The 24,654-nt window shown below is 54.2% G+C and overlaps 1 protein-coding gene across 2 annotated transcripts in view; it reads right to left on the reverse strand.

The window, feature by feature from the left end:
* Nucleotides 1–21,686, reverse strand: part of Cpne5 (copine 5) — an 85,809-nt gene extending 64,123 nt beyond the window's left edge. For both annotated transcript variants that reach the window (XM_005084911.4, XM_013124361.3), the window contains exons 1-3: nucleotides 21,205–21,686; nucleotides 7,285–7,325; nucleotides 6,199–6,245 (exon numbers count right to left, since the gene is read on the reverse strand). In XM_005084911.4, the coding sequence (XP_005084968.1) occupies nucleotides 6,199–6,245; nucleotides 7,285–7,325; nucleotides 21,205–21,299 (183 nt within the window). In that variant the 5' untranslated portion in view covers nucleotides 21,300–21,686. The remainder of the gene's footprint in view (nucleotides 1–6,198; nucleotides 6,246–7,284; nucleotides 7,326–21,204) is intronic.
* Nucleotides 21,687–24,654: the final 2,968 nt, after the last annotated feature.

The following is a 24,654-nucleotide window of genomic DNA, read 5'->3' on the forward strand; positions in this document are numbered from 1 at the left end:
TCCTACCCTCACCCCATGAGTTTGCTGTTAGCCCTTTATAAGTAGATCATCCCCTCTGACCCGGAGGGACCCTCCTATCTTCATCCGGATCTGAAGACACTCTCAGACTGACAACTAAGAGCTACCTGCAACGGAAGCCTCCTGCTCTGCGTGCCATCTGCCTGGGCTGTGTGCTGGGCCATTTCTGGGCCCCTCTGGTTCTGCGGCCACCTTTTCCCACACAGCTCTGTGGCTAAGGAGATAGGCCAAATGGTACCCAGAAAGAGGGAGGTGACCCGAGTTGACGGTGTCCCTCCATGAGGTTCCTGTTTCTGGCTACCAGTCCCCCCGGGGCACTAGCAACCACGCCCTACGCAGCCTGGCCTGGAACAGTCGCAGGTTCCAATCTCTGACATTCCCATGATTCACCATCTGCCCCGTCCCCCTTAAACCCATTGCTGCAGACCAAATGTTGATGGCCCCTAAGGTCCACGTGTTGGAGGCTTTGTCTCCAGGGCAGTGCTGCGGAAGGTGGTGGAACCTTCTCGAGATGGGCAGATTGGGGGGGGGTGTCTTACATCGGACTGCATATACATGGAGGCTGCATCTGTGGGACCCCAGTCTCTTCTCTATGTTCAGACCTGAGAGGTTTTGTTCCACTGTGCACTCTCGCCACACAGCCAATCCACGGGGCCAACCAAGCATGGGTTAGAGCCTCAAAAACTGTGAGGCAGCCAGGGTGTGGCGGCCCAAGGCTTAGCCAGCACCCAGGAGGCAGAGCTAGGCAGATCTCTGAGAGTTAGAGGTTGGACTGGTCTACACAGTAAAAGTTATGCCAGTCAAGGCTACGCAGAGACAGTTTGAAAAAAAAAATCAACTAACCAAACAAGCAAAAGACGACTGTGGCGTAGAACAAGGCTCTTTATGAGTTAATGAGCACAAGCATTTTGTTAGGTGAATGGAAAGCTGGCTGGCACTCATTCATCCCTTCTTTAAAAACATTGGTTAATATTTTTATGGTCTGTGTGTACCTCTGCGAGTTTGTGCTTACGGCATGCGAGCAGGAGCCCACAGAAGCCCAAAGAGAGCACTGAGTTCCCCCCAGAAGTGGTTTTGGATGCCATGTGGGTGCTGAGGGCTGAGCCCAGGTCCTCGTCAAGAGCAGCCAGGGTCATCTCTTCCGCCCCACCCTTTATCGCATCCCCCAAAGACGCAAGGGCGGACCTGTCCTTTCAGCCTCCACAACCGTTTGCACTACAGCTTGCCTGTGTTACGTCCCCGACCTCCTCGAATCCCTGCATGCCTCGAGCGTGCCCTCGGGCTGGGCAGGGTGAAACACACTGAGGCCGCAGCCTCCGGCCCACCACACAGTGGAACCTGAGCACGTCACCCTCTTCTGTTCCTTGAACCATAAGCTTGTACATTAGAGTCATGTGTCTCATGTGTTCAAGAACATCCAAACGGGCTGGAGAGGTGGCTCAGAGGTTAAGAGCACTGCCTGTTCTTCCAGAGGTCCTGAGTTCAATTCCCAGCAACCACATGGTGACTCACAGCCATCTGTAATGAGATCAGGTGCCCTCTTCTGGTGTCCAAGCATAGAGCACTATATGCATACATAATAAAAATTTAAAAAAAGACAACATCCAAACATTGGGCTCAGAGGGTAAAGGCGCTGGCCACCAAGCCTGACCACCTAAGTTCGATCCCTGACACCTACACCGTGAGAGGGAGAACCAATTCAAAGTAGCCCCTGGCTTTCACGTGTGCCATGGCTTGTACATACCCACACAATTATGAAAAAACAACCGTAATCTTAAAATAATCATTTAAAAACCCGAAGAGGGCCAGTGAGATGGTTCATCTGGTAAAGGAGCCTGCCAGCAAGTCTCAGCAGGGTTGGAGTCACAGGACCCACATGGTAGAAGTTGTCTCTGACCTCCACAAGCCTGCCATGACACACGCCACCCACTCCAAATAAATAAAACCTTCTCCGTTTGGTTTTTTTTGAGACAGGGGTCCCTCTATTATGTAGTCATGGCTGTCCTGGAAACTGTGTAGAATAGTCTTGTCTTGAACTCCACGTGCGTACACACACACACACTCACATACACGTACACACACCACTGCAAACATCCAGGTCCCCACTCACCCTGGCTGTATTGCACCCTGACCTTTCGCGCTCACACACACACACACACACACACACACACACACACACACACACACACACACACGCACACGTGCACACGCACGCACACGCACACATACATGTACACATACACACACCACTGCAAACATCCAGGTCCCCACTCACCCTGGCTGTATTGCACCCTGACCTTTCGCGCTTCCCTACCCCTTGCTACATTGCTGGCATCTCACACATGCCATGCGGTGCAGACTTTGAATAACCGGGAGAGCTGCCGTTAAGCCCAGAACTCAGGCGATGTTTATGGTGGGAGCCACGTGTAAGGTACCAGGGATCTTCACTGCTAACATCCCATTTCCCATCGCAGGCCATCTCCTCATCTCTATGTGGGGAATTCCAATCAGGTTCCGCCTCCACAAAGGCCTGCAGCTCCCCCGGCCCCCCCCCAAAGCTCGGGTGTGTCCATGCTCCACCCCATATGCCTGCTTTTTGACCAAGATTGCAAGGTTGGGGGTATAGTGTAACAAAGAAGCGTGGACAATTGGAGGCCCTGAACCTAACTACCGGAGACTATTTTCAATTAAAGAATGTAATTAACAGTCCACCAAGCAGTGCCCTTCTGAAGAGGTCCTTCCAGACTTGTTCTAATGAATCACCAAGCCACGGGTGTATTCCTGGCGCTCAAGTCTGGAGGCTCGGCCAAAGGCCTCCAGAGTAATTAGTCTACTTAAGCAGGCTAAATGGTTCCCTAGCAATCTGGTTTAGGCTTCAATGGGTTTCAAGCCTTAGAGAGTGAGAAGTCACATCAGCCGGCGCTCAGGGGAAGGAGTCCCATGTCTCAGATTCAATCCACACCCTCTGCCCTTCGCTTCCACTAAGTCTGGTGACCCCGTGTGGGGCCTGCTCTCCCTAGCTCCACTAAGGTCCTTTCCTGAAGGACATGTCAGGACTTTGGGAGACACCAAGCAGTCTCTATGCAGAGGCCCCCGGACCTCCCTCCCAGGAGTTGATGGAGGGGGATGAGGAGAGGCCAAGGCCTCAAAGCCAACCCTTTCCTGTCTGACCATTAGTTTACTTTACAGCAGAGGGAGCAGACCCAACCTTCAGCCTGCTCGGGCAGCCTGGACAGTCACAGGGAGTCCCTTCAGTAACAGGCCAAAGAAACTGCATGTTCCTGCCACAAAAGAAAACAACTCCCCCCCCCCCTTCAGCCCTGTGCTTTCAAGAGGCAGGAGGAACAGCTTTTGTGTCAAACAAGGAAGACAGGTGCTCGTGGGCCACTAGCTTCCACGGTCACCTCGTTCTTCCCCGCTGGGAGCTCAGTGAGGGGAGAGGAGGCCAAGCTGGGAAAGACAGCAGCTGCCATTGGTTAGCAGCCTGCCTAGGTCTGAATCCCATTCCTAAACTGTTCGGTTTTATACTATATATCGTATGTATGTACGTATGTATGTACGTATGTATGCATGTATTTTGAGACAGGGTTTCTCTGTGTAGTCTTGGATACCCTGGAACTCGCTCTGTAGACCAGGCTGGCTACAAACTCACAGAGATCCTCCTGCCTTTGCCTCCTGGGTACTGGGATTAAAGGCGTGCGCCACCACTGCCCAGCTCAAAAAGCTATTTTAAAATATTTTAATTATGTATATGTGTGTATCTGTGTGGGGCACCCATATAGGGCAGAAGATCCTTTGGAGCTGGAGTTACAGACAGTTGCGAGCTGCCTGGTGTGGGGGCTGAGAACCGAACTTGGGGTCCTCTGTGAGGACAGAGGGAGCTCCTAACCCGCTGAGCCGTCTCTCCAGCCCCAGGTTCTGTCTTGCTCAGGGGCCCCTTCCTTCTTCGTTTGGCTTCCAGTCCACCATGAGGCGAAATGGCCTCTTCCTTCAAGCGCTGCTGTTCTTGGCAGAACAGGAGGGGCAGAGCAAGCCTGAGTTGAACCATCTAAAACCATGAGCAAAAATAAAGACCTCCTCCCTGAAGGTTGACTTCCTCAGGTACATGAGACATTTACGCAGCAGAGAAGTGGGCCACGGCCGTGACTAACAGACCCTACGATGGTTCTTAAGGCTTTGGAGCTGGCTTGAGGGAAGGAGCTGGAAATGACACAACAGGTAACAGCAGCCTTAGGATGCTGTAGACAGAGCTTAACTGGCCGTTCTGGTGGAAGCCCAGAAGACCTACAGCGATGCGAGCAGCGGAGGCCAGGTTCGTAGGATTCTGGACAAGAAGCCATTCACAGCCTGTTCTGGCAAAGACTTGGGGGTATATCTTATCCCTGCTCTGAGATTTCAGAAAAGGCTGGGCGTTGCGGAATCATCACTTTAACTAGGCAAAGATGTGTTGCATTCGCTCATGCTGTGGAATATGACTTTAACTGTGTAAAAGTGCCTTATACGTGTTCATGTGGCGTTTGTTTAACAATGTAAGGATGTGTGTGCTTAATTATGAAAAGATGTGTTGCATTTGCTTTACCTCGCAGGCCTGAGGCACCCGATTGGTCTAATAAAAAAAAGCTGAACGGCCAATAGCTAGGCAACAAAAGGATAGGCGGGGCTGCCAGGCAGAGAGCATAAGGAGGAAGAGAAGTCTTGGAACCAGAGAGGAACAGGGAGGAGGGAAGAAGGGAGATGAGGGGGACACGTCTGGGACAAGAAGCCAGGCAGCTGCCGGACAGACACAAGGATGAGTGAAAGTAAGACAGACAGAAGGAAAGAACAGTGAAAAGCCCCGAGCCTAAGAGAGAGGCCGGGTGGGCCGCAGGCAGCAAGGGCCTGAGAGGGGGCTCTTGTTAGGGTGGGCATCGTGACAGCAGCGCACCCACGGGCGCGGAGCTGCAGGACCTAGTGGTGGCCCTGCTTTGGTCTGCACCGTTTCTGCTGTTCTCCCATCCCTCCATTTTGAAATGGGAATGTGTACTCTGGGCCACCGTTTATCTTGGAAACGTTTAACTTGCGTTTTGTTTTGTTTCCCCAGAAGAGTTTACAGCTAAGAGTTGCCTTGAATCTCCTGTTGGGACTGTTAAGAATATGGAGACTGCCGGGCGGTGGTGGCGCTTGCCTTTAATCCCAGTACTCGGGAGGCAGAGGCAGGCAGATCTCTGTGAGTTCGAGACCAGCCTGAGCTATAAGAGTGAGTTCCAGGACAGCCTCCAAAGCCACAGAGAAACCTTGTCTCAAAAAACAAAAACAAGACAAAAACAAGACATGGAGACTATGGAGAATGAACTAAATACATTTTGTATTATGAGATAGTTGTGAGCCTTTGGGGGTTGGGATAGATTTTCAGGAATTAATGCTGTCTGTTTAACTGGATTGAGAAGCATGTAGGTGATAAACAAAGCACATTCCTTCCCCTTTCTCCTCCTCTTCCATTGGTACAGGGTCTCTTTGTAGTCCTGTCCTGAAACTCACTATGTAGACCAGGCTGGCCTCGAACTCAAGGAGATTCTCCTGTCTCTGCCTCCCAAGAGTGCTGAGATTAAAGGTGTGCACCACCACAAAACACATTTATGTGTGGGAGAGGGTTTCCAGAGATTATTAGTTAGATCATGAAGGCTCTGATCTAATGAATGGGTTGTTTTTCTTTTTAATGAATGGTTTAACCCCCTGCATTCAGATTCTTCATGGAATGACTGGGCTGTGGGGTCGGAGCAGAGGAATCAGGTCAGTGGGGCCATGTCCCCTGGTGCTCTGTCCTCCCCAGGCATTCCCTCTGTCCTCTGCTTCCTGTCTTCCATGAGGTGAACAGCCCCCCCACACCTCATGCTCCCCCAACCGAGTTGCATGGAGCCAAGCAACAATGGCTAGACCCTCCAAAATGTGAGCCAAAGCCGGCCTTTCTCCCTGCAAGCTGTTGTCAAGTTACACAAAGCAACCAACACCGTCGCATCTCCGCTCTGGGCGGAGCCACAGGAGGGCAGGCACAGCCTGCTCCGTCTTCGGTCTCGGCAGCCTCCGCTGGCCCCGCCTCCAGCGTTCCAGACTACAGGTTGGCGGGCCTGCCTGCCGGGGTCCACTCTGCGGCGGGCAGCAGCAACGCTGGTGCTTTCAGGGTGGACAAGGGGTGACACTTACCTCCCGCCATTGTTTGTTCTCCATCCCTTGAGTGTACATGACACACACTGGGGACGAGAAGGGAAAAACCACGGGTTAATGTCTCAGTCCAAGAAGGCTAGATCATTCTGTGGGGTCTGGGGAAAGGGTGGGTGTCTGCTCAGGCAACTGGGGTCTTGGTGAGTAGGGGTTAGGCTGGCCTCCAAGCCTAGACCACAACTGTTTTGTTGTGGCAGTACTGAGATTCCCCCCCGACCCCTAGATCCTGGGACAAGTGCCCTGTCACTGAATTACATCTCCAGTCTCGCAATGGGTCTCTCTCCCCACGAATAACACCCGGCGGTTGGCTTGGCAAAGGGGCCTGGGAACTGAGCATGTCTTTTGGGAGGGAACTCAAGGGTTGTCAATTTCTACAACACAGAAAGGGTCTGGGAGTGAGGCGGGTGGACAGGTGGGCATGGCAGAGGACTCAGTGGCAGGTGCAGTGAGGACAGCACCTGAAACTCATTGTCCCTGCAGAGCCTATTACTGTCACCAGATCCTTTTTTTTTTCCCCGAGATAGTGTTTCTCTGTAGTTTTGGATGCTGTCCTGGAACTCTCTTTGAAGGCCAGGCTAGCCTTGAACTCATGAAGATCCACCTGCCTCTGCGTCCTGAGTGCTGGAATTAAAGGCAGCTCACCAGATCCTCTTTATTGATGGGAGGAAACTGAGGCTCTTAGGAGGCCAAAGGACCCATCGAAGGTCATGCTCATGGCCAGCACTGCTTAGGACTACAGCCCAGCACTCCCAAACCTATGCTCATCCTCCCAGACAACAGCCAATGTAAATGTACCAGTTCCCACGGGGACGGAGGCCTATTGTCTCAGACACCCCAACCCATCCCAGGCTGCTCTGAGGTGCTGAGACCTCACAAGTATGGGTGCAGAGTGTGGCCAACTCCCCAGTTCTTCTTGGACACCACCAGTGTAGCGCTCGCCAATCCTGACTCACTGGCCCCCATGCCTGCATAGCTCCAACACTCAGTAAGAGCTGCTGGTGGCCTCTGTCACTAGTCACCAGGCCACTATGTCACTGGGATGGCTGATGCTGTCAGAGCAGGACTTACATGGGTCAGACTTGGAAAACATGTCTTTGTCCAAGAGGTTCCTGAAAGAGGGGAAAAAGAAGAAATTAGCAGGAATGGAAGGGACAGATGTCAGGGCCTAAGCCTGGTGCTGAGCCTGGAGATGGTCTCTGGCCCGGCCTCAGACACACTGGAAAGGGAAGACATGTCCCTCAGCACACTTGAACAGCTTCATTAAATTCCAGGAACCATGCAGGGTGCCACATGTCTGTGACATCAACACTCCTGTGGAGGAAAGAGACAGGAGACTAGGGAGTTCAAGGCCAGCCTGGGGCAATATAGTAAATTGGAATAGCCTGAAGCCACTCCAGTCCCTGCTTTCCTAAAATTCGAAGTGCTCCCCAACCACAGCACAGCCACAACTTCTCCAGATGGCACCATGGTGCCCTGGACCCTGGTGTTTCTCATTATTTCAGTCAGCCTCAGATATCAGCCCGTCTCAGACATTTCCTTGTTATGGAATATTATTTTAACTGGACAAAGTTATGCTACATTTGTTTCTGCTGCCTTTGTTAACAATGTAAAGAAGTGTTATATTTGATTCTGCTGCCTTTGTTAACAATGTAAATGTGTTACATTTGTTTCTGCTGCCTTTGTTAACAATGTAAAGAAGTGTTATATTTGATTCTGCTGCCTTTGTTAACAATGTAAATGTGTTACATTTGTTTCTGATGCCTTTGGGGTTTTTTGTTTGTTTTTGATTTTTTGAGACAGGGTTTCTATGTATTACTTTGGAGCCTGTCCTGGAACTCCTTTGTAGACCAGGCTGGCCTTGAACTCACAGAGATCCTCCTGCCTCTGCCTCGCAAGTGCTGGGATCAAAGGTGTGTGCCACCAACACCCGGCATCTGATGCCTTTGCTAACATTGTAAATATGTTACACATTTGTTTGTGCTGCATTTGTTAACTGTATAAAGATGTGTAGCATTTGTAGCAAATAAAATTATAACCTGGGCTCAGAGAGGCAGGGTTAGCAACTGGTTAACAGGAAGTAGCAGGGAGGAGCTTAGTGTGGTTCTTTTTAGTTGGGGCTTTGTGGAAGGGAGTGGATTCAGGGACATCAGAAAAGAAAGTTAACCAGTTGCTGTCCTACCTCTCTGAGCTTACAGGTTTTCACCCTAGCCTTTGAATCTCGAGTTTTATTAGAACGATAAAGATTTAGTTAGAATTACCTTTAGCAGACAGCAACTGAGCCACTGTCTGGGGAACAGAATCCTGCCCTGGCTATGGCCTTAGTGGCCGGGTGCTAGTAGTTTAAAGAACAGCCACTGTAACACATGACCCACCAGAAAATGTCTGTTTAGTCTCTGGTCTCCCAGGATGCTTCTCCCAGCCTGCTGATTCCCTCGTCTAGAGCATACGGAGGAATTAGTGAATGACTCCTCAAAGGGGACACAGATTCATTTGAACAAGATCAGAGCTGAGGTGAGGTCGGGTGTGGTGAGCCACATCTATAATCCAAGTACTTGGGGGGGGGCTGAGGCAGAAGGACCCAGAGTTCAAGGCCAGTCTAGGAGGGTACAGGGTGAAGCAAGCCTCTAATCCCAGCACTCAGGATGTAGGGGTAGGGAGATGAGGAGTTCAAGGTCATCCTCAGCTACACAGTGAGTTTAAGGCTAGCCTGGGCTACATGAGACTCAACTTCAAACAAATAAACAGCTCACTCATGGATCCAAGACTTGGGCTGGAAAAGGAGGTATTAGGCTTGAATCTCCATGCTGCTCAGATTCCCAACATGCTATGTGGTCGGACTGGGTGGTGGTGTCCCAGTTGAAAGGTAGAAGCTGAGGCTGGGAAATGTGTCCTAGGGAGTGTTATCACTCCACAGGTGCCATCAGGAAGCTACATAGCCCAGCACAGACTGTCTCCAATGGGTGGGGGATCCATCCTTTCTGTCCTAGAGGCTGTCACCATCGCCTTTCACCTGAGCCCCTGGAGCTCTAGAACGCAGGGGCTGGACTCCACAATCACCGGCTCACTTCCAGACAGGAGCGGAAAGGCCTACCGCCAGGGACAGTGCAGCCAAAGACAGCAATAGCTAGGGAATGAATGCACGGCCAGCCTCCACCCTCCATGATGACACCCTCCCTGGTGACAGCCTCCTATAGGCTGAGGGGACAAAGCTTGAACAGATTCCTCCAAGGTGTGAGTCTCATCCAAGTTTGGGTGTGGGGCTCAGGTTTAGTCATTTCTAGACTGGCGAGAAAAGGGGTGCCCCTAGGCTTCAGCCTAGGAGCGAGATGGGGAAAGGGAGGGGGCAGAGGCGGGAGGATCGACAAGCGCAGTTATCCACTTTGTAGCTGGGCCACAGGCACACAGTTAGACTAAGAATCAGAGCCCAGGTTGGCTCAGTAGCACAGTGCTCACCTGACATGCACACGGCCCCGTGTTCAACCTACAGTGCTGCACTAAACCAAGGACTAGCACATGGCTCCTAGCTCTGGCGGCTCCCTGCCCCATACTTAAAAGACTCTCGATAAGCCAGGGACAAGAGTCACCGTGGTGGCCAGCACCCGAAGATAACACAGCCCCAGTACTCCATGCTACTGACATTGTCACCATACTTCCTGAAGATTCCTGTCCTTCCTTCTTGATGCCACTCTCCTGAACCTGGACCCACCACCTGGTCACCCTCCCCCAACTCTCTCTGGCCGGGAAGACACAGTATAACATGGCCAGGCAGTGGATGGGTACTCCTGCACACCCTACACCGCTTTGGACCCCTCCAGGGAAGGGACTGCCCCTCAGTCCCCCCAAGCCCTGCGTCAGCAGAACACAGCCTGAATGCTGAGGAAGGCCGGAACCAGTGCGCAGGGGCCGAGGATCTCGCCCAGCTGGAAGAGGGTCTGCCCAGAAAATGCAAAGCTATGGGCTTGACCCCCAGCACTGGCATAAACCAGGTGTGGTAACACACACCGGTAATCCCAGCGAGCGGACTTCCATAAACTGGAGGCTATCCTGGGCTACAAAGGGAAACCCTGTATTTAAATCAGGACAGGACAGCAAGCGCTGCTCAGGGCAACACTCAGTACCTTCATACTCCCCCTTAGCTACAGACAGACAAACTGCATCGGATCCCACCTCTGCACAGGTGGCCGGGCTACTTCATGCCTCAGTTTCCCCGGTGCTATAAAACGGGGCTTGGTATAGTCCAGCGCTGCTCAGATCAATACATGTGTATTGCCTGGGTCTGACAGGTAAGTCCCTCAGGCTCACCGGTGAGAGAGGGAGCCATAAGCCACCTCCACCCTTCCTGGTCCAAGAAGCCAGGCCCAAGCCTGACCTGCAGGGGGGCACTGCATATCTCATCATCTCAGATGGACCCCCCAGCTTCGGCTGCTCCTCCTGTCCTCATTGGCTGTGAGCACCCTCACCTGGGCTCCCATCCTGATCCCCCTGACACCACCCATTGTCCCACTTTGTCCTTGTGCCCTTCAACCCCGTCTCTTACTTGATAGAAATGTGGGGGGAGGGCTCCTGAGAAGTCTGCAGCACTGGTTAGCGGGGCCTCTCATTCCCTGGGGCTCACTTTAGTTCCCAGGGGTAAAAAGGCAGGTTCTTGGGGACCTCCCCAGCATCTGGCTTTGTAGGTCTGGAGTAGGGACTGAGCTGGCATTTAGCCGGCCCTGACCCTCTCTTGGGTTTCTGACATAGTTACTCAAAATAGGATCTTGGGTCAAAATCCTCTGTCTCAGCACCTCAATGTCCCCCTGGACATCAAAGACCCCAGGGCACGTTCGGCCCCCGAGAATCCCTCACAGTTGCCAGGTCCTCACTGACCCTCACCTACCGCACTGAGCACTCCTGGCTCAGACAGAGGGAACAGCCTGGCCAGACGCACACAGGCAGAGCATCCTGGGAGACCCAAGCCCTCAGCCCCAAGCGGGGCCCCAGCCACCAGGGCACTGACCAGACCAGACTAAACGAGACCTCACAAGTGTTTTCCTCTGCTCTCTACTTTGGGAAAGCTCAAAGAGTAAAAAAAAATCCCCCAACAGTCAAAATGTATTTTCCCCCCAAAAGAGCATAAAAGCCTTCAGCTGTCTGCTCAGCAGCCTGGAGCCTCTTTTGTTCCTTAAACCGAGGCTGGGAAAGCAGAGCTAAGGCCCTTCGCTTCCTGCCACCCCCAAGGACTCATTTCCAACTCAGGAGGCAGGGAGAAACAGTACCAGGCTGTGAGGCCAGGCACCTCTGAGGCTCCAGCGGAAGGTGATAGAGGACCCCCTACAGGGACCTGGGGGTGACACTTCCCAGCAGAGAGGCCCAAGGGAAGTGGGCTGGGGCTGAGACAGAGTTCCAGTCTGAGAGGGTTGCCCCTGCCCTTGCCTGAGCTGTGAGCAAGGTAACTACGCCCCCTGGTTCTCTCTCACGGATACACCACACTTGCACTTGGCTGAGAAAGGGCATTACGAGCCTGTACTTCAGTTATTCCTAGCCCAGGGCCCTCAGTGGGGACCGTGGGCCCCTGAAACTAAGCAGACAGATGCTGGTCCCTGCGTGTTAGATGCAGGTTGGTGGCTGCTGCTGTTGTCATCCGATCCTCGAAAAAAACCATGAGACTGCTAAAGTTAGGAGAAGGCTAAACCTGGCAGCCCAGGCCTCATAGCCGCAGCCATCTGCAATGCCGAGGCAGGGGAATCACAAGCTCAAGGCCTGCTTAGGCGGGAGATCCGGAGCGCAGCCAGGATGAGACCAGCCTCTGGTGCTAGGGACAGATGAACAGACACCCGGTGGCAATGACAGACCCACAGAGAGCCCTAGGACTGGAGAGCTTATGGGTATCACCTTGTTTTTCCAAAACCAATTTCATGCCAAACATCTAGTCAATGGAGGCGGACGAGGGGTGACCATTCACACAACCAGCCAGGTCCTTTGCGGTACTCAACCTGGGACATTCAACCGACCCTGTGTCCCAACACCAACAGGTACCTGTTCACATCCCTAGAAGGGACAGGTCTGACCTCTGAGGTTCCCGTCATGGGGACTGCCCAGGAGCACCAGTGAAACAAAACTTGGGATTTCCCAAGCCCGCGTCGGTTACCTGTGCCCCACCCATCCCAATGACACATTATAGAGGAGCGGTAAGGCATCGTATCCCCCACCCCTCACTGGAGGACGTCATCAAGTGAGCCGGGAGGAAGGACCTGGGTAAGTGAGCCGGGAGGAAGGACCTGGGTGTCTGGCACCAGCTGCTGCCTTCACATCCCGCCCATTCCCTGCCTGGCTGTGCCGTCTCCCTGCCAAATGGCCATGCCAGGTCTAATGAGCAGTTCTCACAGGCTGTCCAGAGAGACATCTAGGACTCTCACCATTTTCAATGCCGTGAGATACCGGCAAAATTAACCCTGGCGAGACAGAGGGTCAGGGGAGAAAGGAGTGGGCTCAGAAGCAGCCAGTTTGGGTTGCTTGACCACACAGCAATCTGTCACCCTGGACAGTCTCCACACCTCAGTTCACCTCATGTCTGTACACGGGGGTCACCCATTTGCGTCTCAGCACAGGTGTCAGCCAGCAGCTTACATTAGAATCTGGAAGTGGCTTCGTTGCTCTCTCCCCCGGCGTCACTCGGTGAGCTCTGACGATTCTACTTCCGGCCACTCCACACCCTCCCCACGCCACCCTCACCACCCCCCACTCGGCCCGCCCAGAAATACATTTGCTTCCTGATGTACCCACTCTCCACCAGTCTGCTCAGCAACTAGAGGCTTGCTCAGAAAAGTTAATTGTAAGACAGCTTAGTGAGATCCACCCAATGCCGTGAGAATAAGCCAAAACTCCTTCCTGTGGCCCTCAAAGCTACAGTTCACGCCCCTCTGATCTCATCTGTGCACCCCGACTGCCACACGGACCTCCCCGCACTTCTACAAACAGAGCCTTTGCTGCCCCATGCCATGCACTCGCCTTCCTGCTCCTGAATCTCTCTTCTCCTGGGCGTCCCCTGGGGTCTCACGTCTGAAGAGAAGGAACACCTACCGATAACCGTGCATGCTGTCTGCCTAATAAAGACGCTCATGGGACAGAAGCGGTGGCACACGCCTTTAATCCCAGCACTTGGGAGGCAGAGGCAGGCGGATCTCTGTGAGTTCGAGGCCAGCCTGACCTTATGCAGTGAGGAGCTCCAGGACAGCCAGAGCTACACAGTAAGACTCTGTCTCAAAGGACAAAACAAAGCAAAAATGTGCACAGCTGGCCGTGGTGGTGCACACGCGTAAGCCTGGCACTGGAGAAGGTGAGGCGAGAGATGGAGCTGGCCTTGTACTCACGAGGGAAGCCGTGTGTGCACGCGAGACTGTCTACAGAACCAGCAATGCACGGTGCTCAACGGCAGGGAAGCCGTCAGGCCCTAGGTTCCATTGATGGCATTGTGAGAGGCACATACACACTCATGACATATATGCACATATAAATATGTACACACATACACACGCACATATACATACACACACACACTCTCTCTCCCTCATCTCTTGTGAGTTTTGAGTCTGTTTTCTTTTCAATAACAGTTATTTGAGCCTGAGAAATGGTCCCACGGTTAAGAGCGCTTGCTGCTTTTCTAGGGGACCCAACTCCATTTCACAGAACCCTTATCCAGTGGTTCACCAGCCTCTGTCACTCCAGCTCCAGGGGATCTGATGCCTCTGGCCTCCAGGGACACATGTCCTCACAAGGGGCCTAGCGTTGGCCTCTTGAGGTCTAACTCCTCACATTCTCTGGCAAGTGGACAGCCAGGATCAGGCAGCCCCCGGGGTCACGGTGCTTTTCTACTGTGCGAACTGTATGGATGGGCAGAGACGCCTGGCAGGGCTTGGCAAGGACACACAAGGTGGCTTTTCTTGCCTGTCACACTATACGGAGTGGTACTCAGGGGTCGGGATGACTCCTTGGAAAACTGATTCCTTGTCCCCAACACTGGCTATCCCCTGACCTGAGGATGTGAGGAGTCAGACCACAAGAGGCTAACACTAGGATACTTGCAGCTTCAAGGAGCCCAGGTAGCCCCTGGAGCCGTCTTGCAAGCCATGGCTGCCATCCAGCACCAGACTCCACACCGGTCCTGATGTGATGGAAACTCCCTTACGTCAACAACTGGCAGCAGTGGGCATGAGATCCGGCTCTGGCCCCTCCCTGGGATGGTTCAGGATTTGTGTAAGACTGTGTCTTTCAGAACAAAGCGCCTTCCCAGAAAGACCCTTTGCTCCACTGTTTGTTTCCGGTCTTCAGATGCAGCCGAAACAGTGGGTACAGAGCTGTGGGTTTTGTAACAGTGAAGCTTGCCATTCGGATGGTAACCGAGGAGAACGATAGTAAAGGTCTTCCTGGCAAGGGGGCTGACAAACCAGCCGAAACAGCTTACCTCTAGGCTTGCTTCATCTGAGAACACAAGTTACTTCAGGTCCAGGCTACGAGCAGTCAGGTTTCCTGTTACCCACAGACAGTCTACGAGCCTCCTCCCTCTCCTCTGTTCACAAAGGGGGGGGTCATCTCCCCCACCTACATCAGCCCTTGAGTGTGAGCAGAAGGAATGCTAGCTGGGGGAGGAGGGTAGGAACCTACCACCCGTCCCACAGTCTGGATACCACGGAAGGCTGGCTTCTACTGCAGAAGTCTGCGTTTTGCAAGCAAGGCCTTTCCCATGCCTGAGGGAGGACCTGTCCTACCTACAATGGCTGCTACTCAGGCCCCACTATGGTCTCCACAGAGCTGGACCCCTGGACATCTGAGGGCACACACAGACCGTGGACGCACACATCTCCAAACCCTGCGGGCGCTAACACACGCTTCCACCTCTGTGGACCTTGGTTTAGAAAAGGAAACACTGCAAGTTACTGCAGAGGGTTGTTGGGAGCTAAAACACCACAGTGGGGCCAGAGAGATGGCTCAGCAGCCTGAACACTTGCTCTGAAGGCAAGAGGACTGGGGCTGGGGGTTCCCAGAAACACATAGAAACAACCCGGTGGGAATGACAGCCGGCAGTAATTCTGTCCCCAGGAGGTGGAGACCAAGGATCTAGATCTCACTGGGAGATTCTGCCTCAGTGAATAAGGTGGACGAGCAACCAAGGGTGACACAGACAGACAGACAGACGGACAGACAGATACACACACTCACACAGACAGACGGACAGACAGATACACACACTCACACAGACAGACAGACACACACACACACTCACACAGACAGACAGATACACACACTCACTCACACAGACAGAAAGACAGATAGACAGACAGACAGAGACACACACACACAGACAGATACACACACTCACACACACACACTCACACAGACAGACAGATACACACACTCACTCACACAGACAGAAAGACAGATAGACAGACAGACAAAGACACACACACAGACAGATACACACACTCACACACTCACTCACACAGACAGACAGACAGACAGAGACACACACTCACACACTCACTCACTCACACAGACAGACAGACAGACACACTCACACACACTCACTCACTCACTCACACAGACAGACAGAAAGACAGGTGGACAAGCAACCAAGGATGACACAGACAGACAGACGGATACACACACTCACACAGACAGACAGACAGACAGACAGACAGACGGATACACACACTCACACAGACAGACAGACAGACGGATACACACATTCACACAGACAGACAGACAGACACACACACACTCACACAGACAGACAGATACACACACTCACTCACACAGACAGAAAGACAGATAGACAGACAAAGACACACACACACACAGACAGATACACACTCACACACTCACTCACACAGACAGACAGACAGAGACACACACTCACACACTCACTCACTCACACAGACAGACAGACAGACACACTCACACACACTCACTCACACAGACAGACAGAAAGACAGGTGGACAAGCAACCAAGGATGACACAGACAGACAGACGGGTACACACACTCACACAGACAGACAGACAGACGGATACACACATTCACACAGACAGACAGACAGACAGACGGATACACACATTCACACAGACAGACAGACAGATACACACACTCACTCACACAGACAGATACACACACTCACACACTCACTCACTCACACAGACACACAGACAGACAGATACACACACTCACACACTCACTCACTCACATATACAGAAAGACAGACAGACACACACTCACACACTCACTCACTCACACAGACAGACACACACTCACACAGACAGACAGACACACACACACATAGACAGACATACATGCACACACAATCACACTCACTCACACACACACACACACACACACACACACAGGGGAACAGCAGTGGAGAAAGGAAAACAGAAGTTCCAGGAGCTGGGGCAAGCAGAAGTGTCCCGTTCCCCATAAGAACACTGTGGAATCCCTCCCTCGATGCGGGCTGCGTGTGGGGCAGTGGCTCCGGGGACTGGGTGATGAAAAGGAAAGGTAAAAGCCTTCTTGTGACTCCAGGGACTCATATCTCGTTGTCACAGCCCTTGAAGGAGCCAGCTTCTAGCCTCGATGAGGTCAGTTGCCTTACTGTGGAGGCAGCTTGCCGGGACCACAGCCCCCAGAGCTGGCTGCTGGTCACTCCGGTCCTCACCAGCGAGACACTGAGCCTCAATTCTGCACCTGTCTGCCCTTAGCAACCCTGGTCAAGGCCCACACCTTGGGTGAGGTCCTATCCCCGAGACATAGAGTTGGGAGGGGACAAAGTTAGGCACTCAGGAAACTGTGGCCATTTGTTCCACAGCAGCTGAGAACTAATGATCTTCTAAGACAGCGTGATCTGAGGCGCTAGCTTAGACGCCAACCGCTACTACAGACGTAACAGGTATGGGTCCGTCTAACGAGGATGTCAACTGCTCAGTGGGAATAGTGTCTGAGCTGTGCTGTGACGACCTTCCCTGGCTTTGCTGAGTATGTGGGTGTGGTCGATGGTTAAACAGATCTCTTTTCCCCAATGCTAACTTACTAAGGCCACCGTGTCCCAAAGCCCACCCCTCCCCACTGCCATGTCCCCTGCCTGTCAAAAGTGCTCAGAGTGAACTCACGCCCGTCTACAAGGCCCAGGACACAGCTCCAGAGCTGGGCCGTCTCTTTCCACGAGGTGCCTGTTGTATGTTAGCTTGGACAGCACTGATCAACCTCTGGGCAGAAGCCTAGCCACCCACCAACTCCTACCGCCTGGTGGGGGAAGGAGAGCTGTATGAGGTCCCAAGCAAGACATCCAGCCTGCCCTGTCTCAGGAACCCTTGCATGCCTCTCCAGTACGACTCTGCCAAGCACAAAGGCTTTCTGTAATACGAAAAGCGTAAGCCATTCTTCCCAACCATAGGGCTGATGGAGCTACCAGCGCAGGGCAGGGATGCAGGCCTCACAGACCTCTGGAGGAAGAAGGGGTCACATGACAGGTAAGCTTTGAATGGGTCTCCAGAAAGACTAACATTCCTGGTCAAGAACGGTCTGGGACAGACCATCAGGAGGAAGAACGCCAGACCCGAGGGTGTTTAAAGTCACATTCTATACTTTGCTGGAATCTAGTTGCACAAATCCAATCTTTCCTCCTGGAATCCCTACGTCAAGTCATCCCCAAGGCTCCACACATCCACATAGATATGTAGGTCTTCGTTACCGTGGGACACCAGCTAACTGATGACACCAGCCACCATTCTCAGATTATCCCATCAAACCCCTATAATTGATAGGGATCACTATGCCCTTTTACAGACAAGAGAATCAGCTCATCAGAGACCCTAGGAGCAGAGCTGGGTGTGCCTCAGTGGTTGTGTGCTTGCATAATATGGGTTTAATCCTTGATAGCCTGGAGTGTACACACATACACACACTCACACATACATACACACTCACATACATACACAACACTCACACACATACACACACACTCACACACACACACACACAGGATTTGAACCCAGGGAGATAGAGCCAAGTTCTACATAGACCAGGTTAGCCTGGAAATAGCAGAGATATGCCTGCCTCTGCCTTATGGGTGCTAGGATTAAAGCCAAGCTCACACTGTTGTCTTTGTCAGAGCCTTGTTTGAGGCAAGGTCTCTCTGTGTAGCCCTGACTGTCCTGGAACTGGCTAGGTAGACCCCACTGGTCTTAAACTCATAGAGATACTACTGCCTCTGTCTTCAAGTGCTGGGATAAAAGGCATGAATCACCTTTGCCTGGCCAAGTTCACATTCTTTTTTATTTATGTTATTTATTTTGGTTTTTTGAGACAGGGTTTCTCTGTGTAGCCTGGGCTGTCCTGGAACTCATTCTTTAGACCAGGCTGACCTCGAGCTTAGAGGTCCTCCTGCCTCTGCCTCCTGAACGCTGGTATTAAAGGTGTGCGCCACCCCTATCCCACCAAATTCACATTCTTAAACAATAGGCTGCCTTGCCCTTGGGAGCATACCACAGACTGACCCAAGATGTTTTCTATGGAGGCAGAGGCCCTGATGTGTCCACCCATGGTGTCCTCTGCCTTCTGCACACACACACTGGCTGCCAGCAAGGTTCTGGGTAAGGCACAGAATCACGCCTCTTCTCCTTGCTCCGCTGAAGAGCCTGGAGAAGGCACAGCCTGTGTCTAGAACGGCCCCTGGGACAAGGCAGAGCTTCTGGAGCTGGATCCAGGGAGCCAAAGAACTCATCAACCACCTGAAAACACTCTCCCCACAGCTGCCCAACTGGAGGAAGCTGCCAGAAAGGGTTACTGAGATGCTCAGGGTAGGGTACCCCAAAGTCTTCACTGGGGGTCCAGTTAGTGCTGACCAGGCTACAGGAGAGGGGACTCTTTAACCGGTAAGCATGGAATCAAGGGTACAATGGCTCTTCAGGTCTCCGCCCTCCCCTGAACCTGGCCCCTGGCCCCAGCTAAGCAGAGGTGGGTCTATAGATGCAAGGCCACCCAGATGGTTTTGCCACCTCTCCCTCTCCCCTCTGCTCCAAGTGAGCCTTCCATCCTCCTCTCTCATCATCAGGACCACATCTCCCTCATTTCCCTTTCAGGTGGAGCCTGGCAGGGCCTTCCACAAAATGTGGATCACGTCCCTTCAGAGGGATGGACACCAGGGTCAATCCAGAGCCCCACCTCCGGGAACTCTCCTACAGCAGGTACCCATCTTGTGCGGGACAACTACATCCTCTGGATGCTTCTAGAACACGGAGAGGGACTAAGAGCTTCTGCCTCAGGCTGGTCATCGTGGCCACTTGCTCAGTGTGGCACGCCCCTCCAGACCTAACACTTCACCCACCTGCGGCGTCTGGACCCACTGTGTGTCCTAACACGGTGGTTCCCTCTGTGAGCAAGGCTTCCCGGGGAGGAAGCAAACTTGACTACTGGGAAACTGAGGCTGAAAGTTTGCCCCAAGTGGCATGTCAGGGATTCCCCCCAAAAGATGTCTGACCGCAAACCTCGCTGCCCCAGGGCCTGTCGCAGGAGCATCCCTGTGTCCCATGGGCACAAAGAGGCTCTGCACTCAGGGTCCGGGGGATGTAGAAGCCAGTGCTCTAGGCTGGCGTCTTCAGGGGCAGAGGGAGGATGTCCCTGGAAATGGAAAGCACGAAGCCTCTCTGTGTAGGGAACAGGCTGTTCAGAGGCCCAGAGGTGGGAAGGTTCTGAGAGACAACTGAAGAGCCTGAAGGCGACAGGCGTGATTGAAGGAGGGGAGGCAGGGCTGCGTGCAGGAGGAGGGGAGGCTTGCAGCTGTTGACAGCTGAGGAGGTGAGGCTGCTGCTAATGGGCCATCAGGAACCTCCCAGCAGAGTAACGGCAGATTCGAACGTCTCTGCTCTGCGTGGGACTGAGGTGGGGGGGGTGGACACACATTTGGGAGTCACCACAGCAGGACCCCTGGCTGGGGCCACCACCTCGGCAGCCCCCAACTCAAGTCCTCAGGGAGAAGCTCCCCAGAATCCATCCTCCCTCACAGCCCAGGCCAGCGTCTCAGCTCAACCACTCAGAGCTGAGGAGACAAAGTCTAATCCAACAGTGACCTGCAAGAGGCAGAGGCGAGTGATCCGGAACAAGGGTACAACGGGGTTCCAGAAATGCCGAGGGCTTTTGCCAGGGCCTCGAGGTGATCTCTATCTGGACCACGGTGTCCCTCACAGACATGTCAAAGCAGTGTTCCCAGGCTCAGTCACATGCCTGTTCACCCTTGGAGCAGCCAGTTAGGAGAACCTGAGAGGCCCAGCTTCTCGGAGAAGTTATTCGCAACCTGTATGGTATCGCCGGGGACTGGGGGGGGGCGGGCGGGGGTTGGCAGCCTACGGGAACACCATCTGACATTTCGCCATCAGCCCCTCACTCCTTTGGTTTAAGATTTTCCCATCCGAGTTACTGGTTTTTAATGGCGCCACTCTTAAGTTCGCCAGGGCTTCCCGCACTCTGAGAGAGTCCCAGCTGATCCTTCTTGTAAGAGAAGGCTTTCAAATCCTGGGTTCCAAAAGAGGGAGGAGGCTGGGGCACAGACCAGAAGGAGGGGAGAAGGGAGGTCACAGGAGGCGCAGAGGGTCATGCCCGGGAAGGATGGCGCCGGTCACTCTCCCTTCTCCATTTAGAGAAGGGTAAATCAGAGAGAGCCAGAGCGAGACCCCGGGGCCTCTCCTCCTCTTCCCACTCGGATGCTGGGACCCCTGTCCCTGTGTCTTCCTGCTGTCCCGGAAGCAACAGCTCCGAGCGCAAACTTTCTGGGAACCCGACCCCTGCCTGGCTGCCCATTCAGTCGCCGCCACCCACCACTGCGCAGGGGGTCTCCGAAGACCCGCAGCAGGACGCCTGGGAGACCAGGACCCTGAAAAACGGCTCGCATAAGCAAAGGATGGAAGCTATGGAGACAGGGATTCCGCCCCGGGGCGGGGCAGGGGGACCCAGCCGGTGGGCGGCTCACCTGCACGACACGGTGATCTCCACCTTGGTAGCCGGGATGCTGCCCGCCAAGGAGTCGAACTCGCTGAGCGACGCCATGTCCTCGGGCTGCTCCATCGCCCACCGTCCCCCCACCCCACCCCAAATTAGTCAATATTCCTGCGCGATTCACGCCTCCTCCGGAGCGGCTGGAGCCCTGGGCTGGGCGGCCAGGGGAGGAGAGGAACGCGAAGAGGGGGCGTGGGAAGTGCGAGCGGGAAGGGGGCGGAGAACGGGGGCCGCGGAGAAACGGGGTGCGGGAGCTGCTGCGGGGAGGCTGGAGCCGCGGCGAGGAAGCCGGGGCGCAGCGGGGAGGGGAGCCCCGAGGGGGCGTGGGAGCTCAGGGGGCTAGGACCGCGCCGCCTCGGGCTTGGGGCGCAGAGCCACGTCTTCTGCTGGGGCTCCGGCTCCGGGGCGCCCGGACTGCGGGAAAATCAAATGTGCCCAGAGTCGCCGCCGCCTCCCGCCAGCCGCGCGCGCTGCGTGCGGGGTCCGCGGGCGCCGGAGGGGCCGCCCGCAGGGGCCGGGGCGGGGCCTGGGCGGGGTCTGCGCGGAGCGAGTGTAGGAGCCGTGAGTGTGTATGTGAGTGTGCGCGCGTGTGTGTGTGTGCACGCGCGTGGCGGGCGTGGGGACGCGGCTCTGGATGACGGGGACAGAGCTGGAAACAGCCGGAGACGGTCCCAGGGCGTGCGCCGCCCTCTGCGCCAGGCCCCGACCCCACTTGTCCAGGGTCTGCGTGCTGCGGAGGGGGACTGACCAAGGGGCACCTGTTTGGGCAGCATCTAGGCAGGGCTCAGGGAAGTAGGCTCTGCTGAGTGTGCGCGCCACCACGGGAGGGTCTAAGCTGGCTTTCTGTCTCCCCATGGGGGGGGGGTAACAGAGCCTGGTGCCAAGAGGGCCAGTCTGGTTTTCCACGCAGGTAGGGTGGGTCAGTGGACGCTTGCTCATCCACATTTGGTGCCTGCCGACCCTGGTCTTGGCCAGTCGCCCGAACCTTTACCCAGCCCCTTCGTCCGTCCTCCTCCTCCCATCGTGACCATAAGGGTTGAGCCAATTCCCCGGGTCTGGAAGCTTCCTCCACGAGATGGAGAGGATGGCCTCAGCTTCCTGGGTTTTGCAACCAGCTTGCAGTATACCGGGCTCAGAGCTCTGCATTAGGGAGTGAGGGGAGGTCAAAGCATCTCCCAAGAGGTGTCTTCCAGCCAAGCCTGGAGCCTCCCGCCCGGCCTGCCCTCTGGGCTTGGGGCTGCAGCGCCAAGCCGGCTCCTGGAGGCTGTGCACGTAGTTTCCTCTCCAGGAAATCCACCCGCAGCCCCTCCTCAGCCTCAGTGTAAGCTTGGCTGAGACGGAGCTTCAACCTCCTCGCCCGCCACCCCACCGTTGCCGTCAGTGGTGGCCTTCTGCCAGCCGGGCCCTCGGAACAGGTCCACACGGACCTGAAATCAGTGTTCAATGGGTCAGTCAACCAGAGTCGAAGACAAACAGAACACCTTCCCTGGGCTTGCACAAGTGCTTTCTGATTACCTGTAGCTCCAGTTCTGTCACCTGGGGCAGACAGCCAGGGGCACTGGTATCCCCACTCCCCCAAGCAAGAAGGTGGGGGCAGGGGAGGAGACAACGACCCACTTTTAGGTGGGGCCCCTGGGCCCTCCCTTCACAAACAACTCAGTCTCCACTTCTTTGTCGTTTTTTATTGTTTTTTTCAATTTTCAATTGATTTCAAATTTAGAACAAAATCCAGTCTGAGTCACAAGTGAGCTGCTAGTCAATATACGTCTGAAGCAATTGTTGGGTGTGGTAATGAGCTAGAAAGGCTGAGCTGAGGAGTTCCCACCAGTCCAGCGCTCTATGCGTGTTCTTAGGGTGAGCCCAGATTGTAACACCGCGTTATGTGGTGCTACAAAAGATAAAGATTTTTCGAGACAGGGTTTCTCTGTATTGCTTTGGAGGCTGTCCTGGAACTCACTCTGCAGACCAGGCTGGCCTTGAACTCACAGAGATCTGCCTGCCTCTGCCTCCTGAGTCCTGGGACTAAAGGTGTGCACCACCAAAGCCAGGCTGGACTTTGTTTTAAAACACAATTCTAAATGGTTGGGCAAAGATTAGGTCAACCCCTTCACCACAGGCATGCTGTGGCATGGGACCAGGGCAGTGTGGCTTGACGCTCAGCAGGCGGCCTCCCTCCCTCTCTGAGGTCCTGTTTGGGGTGGCAGCCATAGAGAGGCTGGGGGCCGTTGGACTGAGAGTCCATTGATGGCCTTGGGGAGTGACAGCATTTGGAGTGCTGACTCCAGGGTGTCACTGCAGGAGCATGTAGCCTGTGTTGAACCATCCCTCCAGGTTGCTGTGCTTCCGTTGGCAACCAGAACAAACTGTATCTGGTAACTTCTTTACCAAGTCCTGTCCTAGGCGTTGGATTTAAAAAAAAAAAAAGCGTGGTGTGGTGGCACCTGCCTTTAATCCCAGCACTCAGGAAGCAGAGGCAGGAGGATCTCTATGAGTTCCAGGCTAGCCTGCTCTACGTTGTAAGTTCCAGGACAGACAGGAGTGTGTAGAGAGACCCCCATCCCCAAAATAACAAGGGGCAAAAAGACATGGTGTCTGTCCCTAAAACCCAGGCCAGCGGGGCTTCAGGGCATGCACACAGAACTGAGCAGCATTTAAGAGTTGCTGTGGAAGCTGGCACAAAGGGCCAGGGAGAAGGAGAACCTCAGGGAGGTGACAGCGATGTGGGCTATGAGAGAGAGGCCCTGGCGTGGGTGCTGGAATCGACCCTGAGACAGACTGGGCAGAGTGTTTGAGACGTCGTAGAAAGCCGCTGGCTGGGAAGGCCACTGACCCAACACAAGGACTGGGCTCCAGGGCTCTGCCGGACCCCATCTGTCCAAGCAGGGCAATGTGTGTCTTCAGCCAGCTGCCGGCTCCATGGCTCCTCTGCCCCAGAGGGGCTCGACTTCTCGTACTTCAAGCCTGACACAGTGGCAGTGATGGTCCCAGAGCCAGGGAAGATACCATCCTGAGCTGCAGACCCCACTGGGTATAACTTTTGCTGCATGGCTGGCAGAGTGAGGCTGAGCGCATTCTTCAGGGAGGCCTGTAGAGCCCAGGTCAGAGATCTGTGCCTGGGAACCATGGTGTGTCCGGGGTAGAGGCTAAACATTGTGGAGGCGGCTAAGGCCAGGAAGCTGAAAGGCCACAATGCTAGGCTCCGGCTGCCACCAGCCTGTCCAAAAGGAGTCACCAATGAAGAGGTGCCCTGAAAGACACTTCTCTGCCCCATGGCTAACCAACCAGTGAGACCCAGAACCCTAAACTTGCTGGTGAGTCTCAGGAGCAAGGCTCCGGCCTTAGCTCAAATGAATCCCTCACTGATAGCTCAAAGCCAACCCCTGGGTGTTGCCTTTGGAAGGTGAAACAGTACTGTGGTCACCGG

The sequence above is a fragment of the Mesocricetus auratus genome, unplaced genomic scaffold, assembly GCF_017639785.1.
Source record: "Mesocricetus auratus isolate SY011 unplaced genomic scaffold, BCM_Maur_2.0 Super-Scaffold_100027, whole genome shotgun sequence".
Lineage (NCBI taxonomy): Eukaryota > Metazoa > Chordata > Mammalia > Rodentia > Cricetidae > Mesocricetus > Mesocricetus auratus.